Source organism: Cucumis sativus, chromosome 2 (assembly GCF_000004075.3).
Source record: "Cucumis sativus cultivar 9930 chromosome 2, Cucumber_9930_V3, whole genome shotgun sequence".
Lineage (NCBI taxonomy): Eukaryota > Viridiplantae > Streptophyta > Magnoliopsida > Cucurbitales > Cucurbitaceae > Cucumis > Cucumis sativus.
Window position 1 is genome coordinate 4,444,866 of NC_026656.2, and position 6,000 is coordinate 4,450,865.

The following is a 6,000-nucleotide window of genomic DNA, read 5'->3' on the forward strand; positions in this document are numbered from 1 at the left end:
CAATAACAGTAAGTTAGTCATTCACAAGTGTTCGTAACACCAGTTGGGTCAAATACCTTTTTACCCCCAAGTTACTTCTAGTCCTTAGATAATAGTGCTCCTCTAATGAACAACTTGTTTATGGTCCAATCAATAAATAGGAACTCATCTCGTGCCATAGAGAGGGTAGGACCCTTTATTCAATTCCAGGAGAAACCATTTAAAGAAAACGTATCTACTTACCCTAGAGTAGGGAAGAGGCTAATTTCATCTTGTGTGATTCTGTTTCCAGCTCCCCACTCGATCTTGTCCCCAAAATGATAAGTATATTGGATCGACAATCTAGTCACTCTCACTCGTATAAATCAAAGGACAATCCCTTGCGAACAGGAGTTCATAATACATTTAAGATTAAGACTAAGTTACCTAAGTCATCCTAGAAACCCAACTAGCTAACGAAGGTACATCTAGTGGTTACTATTTCGTAGATCGATCTTATGCAAACTAATTGCATATGATACCTTTACTCATATGTCACCTACACAAACATGTTGGATCATTGTGTTTGTACCAAATATAAAGTGAGTCGTATCAATAGTGTTACCAGGATAAAATACCTAGACTTATTCCCTATACTATAGACCATTTAAGTTGATCTTGAACATTGATCCTTTATATGTCTGTAAATACTATTCAATACTCATCAAACAATTTAGGACATCAGTTTATTGGATTTAGGTTATTAAGACAAAACAAATACTATAATCAATAACATTTATTGAAATAATAACACTTTATTGATAACAGTCAAAGAATTATATTTGTTGCTTACGTGTTTTAGTACATAAAACCCAACATCAACAAACATAATTCTCAGAGACTACGATCTACATTTATATCTATTTTATATTAAAAGAGGAGAATTTTTCATTTCTATTTTTTCCCTTACAATTCTTGGCAATTTCTATTTTATTCATATTATCCCTTTGTTGAAACCTACCTCTATCTCATAGATTGATCTCTTTCGTCAAAACACCCTCTACAAAAGGACTATGCCCCTTAAACGATAACGAGTACCATACCTTTAGTACTTGCAAAACTTTTGCTTATAAGTTAGGAAAATTGCATCAAATGACAAAAATATTTACAAAAGACATAGCTCATGACATACTTCTTTTTTGCATATTGCAAATATGAAAAATATAACAAGTAATTAGTGATATTAGATGGCTATCGAAGAGTTATCGACCTTTAAATTTGTTGGTTTTACAATTTAAAAATACAGTGACATGGATCCAATTATTATAATTATTTTTCTATTTTTACGAGTACCCCACTCAATTATGAGACATCAACTTCAAACATAAGTGCATTTAAACTCTAAAACTATGAGTTTGTGTGGACTCGAGTAACACATTGTATCTCTTTGGATTTAATGAAAGTTGAAATTAAAGTGTCACACCACTTTTAGCTTTTTATACTTCTTCATTTCCCTACTCTTCCTAACGCTGACTAATAATGTATTTCTGCACGGAAACTAAAGGAAAATATTTCCTTTATCCTTTAAAGAGCTTGGGACAATCAACCTCATGCCACCAAGTTCAAGTGGGTGCATCTTTTTAAGAATGCTTTTTTTAAAATAAAAAATATTACAATATATATGTTATTTTAACCAAGAAAAAATACAATGTAAAAAAAATGGTTTCTCCATCTAGATATCTTAACTAAGTTAACAATCAAAACAAATGAAATCATGAAAGAATAAAAGAAAACTAACATTTTAACTGTGGAAGTTGATATAGATATTGATGCAAATTATTGATATTGATTATTCATACTGATTACAAATTCTGGCATTGTTACTGGTCACAAATACTAATTAATATTTATAAAACAGATTATAAATAATATAGATTCGGATTACAAATAATACTAATATTGATCTTTGAATATTGATATGGATTATCGGTACTAATATTAATATTAACGAAGTTTAGCAGTGTTTGTCTAATATTAACGAAGTTTAGCCGTGTTTATCATAGACATGATATATGTAAAATTTTGCTATAAATGTGATTCATTTTACTATAATTGAAAAAACTCAGACTAAGATATCAAAACAAAAACTGTTGATTCACTCAAATAAATTAATGGGCAGCTATGATCAAATTAAAAAATTAACATATACATTCATTAATTTTTATTATATTAATTTACGTATTTAAGTTCTTACTTAATTAACTACGTACTAAGCAAAGTACGAAAATTAGAATCTTCAATTTCAAGGTTTTGATTAGTGTAAGTATCACTTGGCTGTCACAGTACTATGACAGATTTATATATATTTTTTATGACAGATTTAATTGGGGATGGCATGAGATCTCTTTAATCCTATTATTAATAATTTTGGTTTGAATTTTTATTTAGATGCTAACTATGGCTAGTAGTAATTAAGATATACATTCATTAGCTTTGTTTGTTAAGTAGGAAAAGAAATTAAAGATAAAATAAAACCATTATCAACCACATTTATTCATTAGAATTTAAACATAGGATACAAGACCACATAAACAAGAATGTGTTATGAAATGGCCTAATTAGAATAGTTTAATCACTTTTAACTTGATCTTTCTCGCAATATATTAAGCCCAACATATCTGCAAAACAATTAAAAATTTGTCAGAATTAGATAGAGTAAAGGAAAATAAAATAATCTAAACCATAATTTAACTTTTTAAAAATCTATATTGTCTTTGAGTACAAAGTACCAAATTAAAAAATCAAATTTCAACTCCATATATTGTTAAACTAAAAGCTGTACTAACTTCTTTTTGAAGAAAAAATATCAAAGTGTAGTTTATTTAAACATTTTGCTCAATAACATATTTTTCTTTTTTTTTATTTGAAAATTAAATCTATTTTTTTTCGTGATCTACATTTGTAAGTACACTAGTTAATTTTTAATTAAATTCAAAATAAATAAAAAAAGTGTCTAGAAACCCTTTTTCTTAGTTTTCAAAATTTGCTTTGGTTTTTAAATCATGGGAAAAAAAAAGATAACAAAATACTAAATTTAGAAGTCTACGAATTTAATATTTAAAAAAACAAAAATTCAAAATCAAATTGTTATCAACAAAGCTTAAATAATTAAAATATTGTTTGATAAACATGTGATTTGTTCAAAATTATGTTATAAACAATATTTCGATCCACTTTGTTTATTTGGACAAATATATACAACAAATTGAAAACATATATAGTCAAACAAACATACATATAAATATAAAACTCACCGGCCAAGCATCATGAGAGTAGCCATAGGATTGGTTCCAGGTGAATCAGAAAACGTGGAGCCATCTACTACACGCAAATTTTTAATTCCCATGACTCTATAATTGCCGTCGACAACTTTTCCTACCAAGCATCCTCCATGGTAATGCCAATAAGTCGTCACTGTTTCCTTACAAAACTTTTCAACCACACCATCATCCGATAAATTTTCCGGTATCGGAGGTTCCAAAAACGCAAAACTTCTCTTACCCTCAAAATCTTGTATCTTAATCTTTTCAATTGTTGGAGTTTTAAGAAAATCTCCAAATTTTCTTACTCCTCTAACACATTTAGCAAGATCGTCAGGATGAGAATAGTAATTAAATCTAACAATGGGATTTTTCTTCACATCAGTTGAAGAATTCAATTTCAAGGACCCTTCGGAAAAAACCTCAGAGAATTTTCCAACGATGGTGGCTAAGCTCAAATTGACGGAATTAAATCTATGAGGAAGAAGGCTAAATGATGGAGGTAGTGAAAACGGTAAAAATCCTGTGATAGATTGAAGATGGATATTGTCATCTAAGGTTCCAACAACTTTTACGGCTGTGATAACCAATGGATATGGAAGCACTATATTGGCAGTGAAACGAGGATTGTCAGACATGGATTGGCCGACATGTGGTTGGTGAAGAACGACAGGTAGTTTTAAGGATGAAAGATGAGATTTTGGGCCAACCCCACTTAGAAGGAGAAGTTGAGGACTTCCAATGGCTCCTGCACTTAGAATAATTTCTCCTTTTTTGCGGATGGATGCTGTGTGTAACCTTCCTTTGGAGTCTGAATATAAAACTCCACTTGCTGATAAACCTACACAAGTCCAAGAAAAGAAATCAATGTGATACAAAGTTGGAGGAAGCCATTTATGGAACTAGTAGGGGTGTAAGTGGTTCCGTCCGACTAGGTTTTTACAGAAAACCAAAACCGAACCGTTCATTCGGCAGAAGAATTGGTGTGAACCAAAGCCGAACCATATATAATCCCAAACCGGATGTAATAGTGTGTTAAATATAAGGACTAAACTGTCAACATTAAGATTTCGAGTTTTACGTATCAATATTAATGGATTTATCAACAACCAAATAGTTATAGTTATATCAATGAATTAAAATAATGTGAGATTCACTATTCCATTTAGCACTAACCAGAAAAGATGATTTTCTCTACTGTGGCTCGGACGACAACTTTAAGATTATTGGGTTGAGCCTTATTCAAAAGCTCCACAGATCCATGTCTATTTCCTTCCTTATCAAAGATTGACCCTCCAATCTTAGTCCCCAAACGATGGTTCAACTCAAATCCATTATAAGGACCAACGCCAGCTTCCAACAAACCATTTCTGAAAGCATATTGCCAACCATTATTCAAACTTGCTTCAAACACCACACTCTCTTCAACCCATTCATAAGCCTTTTTCACCAATTCCATGTCCCACTTAACTCCAGCAGTTTCAAAAAACTCTTGATGTCCCCTTGAGTAGAACCCACCATTGAGCATACTAGTACCACCAAGGACTCGTCCTCTTAGATTCTCCACGCCATCCTCGGAAACAAATCGTTGGAAAGGATTTTCTCCATCGTCTTCAACCGTGTAGACGTTTAAGAAACTTTGTTCCTTCAATACAGAGGGATACTTGGTTGGTTCACTACCTCTTTCAAGAAGTAGAACTGAGAAATTTGATGATAATGTTGCAGCTAATGGACACCCTGCTGTTCCTCCCCCTATTATTATGTAGTCGTATTTTTCTTTTGTTGGTAAATCACTAGCATCATGTACAAACTTCATGTATCTAAAATCTGGAAAAAAGAAAAGAAAAGGAATAATATATTTATGATGAGAATATTAAAGGCAATTAAAAAAATATTCACTCGATGAGAGAAATCAATAGATATGCTGAGACATCCCAATTAGGTTGACATGGAAGCATATTCATTAGGCTCCAAGCCCAAAGATAAAGCGAGCAATGCAAGGAGGCAACCATAATTAAATGATGTTGGAAGAAAAATGGGGTTTTATTACCTTCATTAGGTTTAGTGTTTGAGGAGAGGGAGACTCCCAATTGAAACTGAAGCATAGATATGAGAATGAATAGAAGAAAGGAAGCCATAATAAGACTATGCTCCATTATTGTGTTTTTTCAAATTTCTTTATGTGGAGAGGGCATGTCTGAATGTGTATATATAGAAAGAGATAGGAGTTTGAATTTAAAATAATTTGACATTCTCGTGATAGCTAGCTGTGATGTATACAGTTGGTCAAATTTAAACAACACAAAGAAAATGAACTTTTACTCTAAATCGTTTTTAGAGAAAAATAACATGATTAGAGAAATACCATGTCCTTTCATTTTTAAAATCAAGAGATCTTGTATTTCTTCTGAGAATAGATAAGCCACTCTTTATTTGATATCATGAACTTTCATCTCATGACCATTTAACGACCAGAGTATAGTAGTTTATTAAGTTCATCATATCTCGATTTTATTTTATTGAATCGAATGCTCATTTCGGTTATATGAGTTCTAATATCATATTTAATATGACATAAGATTTCATTTCAAAACTAATCGACAATAAAAAGAGTAGTTCTATCTTATAAGGAGTCTAAGGATATTAACGTTGATTTTTTATATATAGATTTCTCAATATATATAACTTACTTTTTCTTATTGTTAATTTGTTTTAAAATAAA

The 6,000-nt window shown here is 31.1% G+C and overlaps 1 protein-coding gene across 1 annotated transcript; it reads right to left on the reverse strand.

The window, feature by feature from the left end:
• Positions 1-2,482: 2,482 nt before the first annotated feature.
• On the reverse strand, positions 2,483-5,481 carry LOC116401973 ((R)-mandelonitrile lyase 1-like). Its single transcript, XM_031880559.1, has 4 exons — positions 5,329-5,481; positions 4,455-5,105; positions 3,273-4,119; positions 2,483-2,636 (listed from the first exon to the last, which is right to left on the reverse strand). The coding sequence occupies exons 1-4, from the start codon at positions 5,432-5,434 to the stop codon at positions 2,597-2,599; spliced, it is 1,644 nt and encodes a 547-aa protein (XP_031736419.1). The 5' UTR covers positions 5,435-5,481; the 3' UTR covers positions 2,483-2,596.
• Positions 5,482-6,000: the final 519 nt, after the last annotated feature.

Excerpts from the sequence above, each read along its gene's own strand:
- LOC116401973 (XM_031880559.1), bottom strand. The coding sequence starts at position 5,434 with ATGGAGCATAGTCTTATTATGGCTTCCTTTCTTCTATTCATTCTCATA. Across the intron at positions 4,120-4,454 it reads AGAGAAAATCATCTTTTCTG|GTTTATCAGCAAGTGGAGTT; the intron begins GTTAGTGCTAAA and ends GGACTTGTGTAG. Across the intron at positions 2,637-3,272 it reads ACTCTCATGATGCTTGGCCG|ATATGTTGGGCTTAATATAT; the intron begins GTGAGTTTTATA and ends ATTGTTTTGCAG.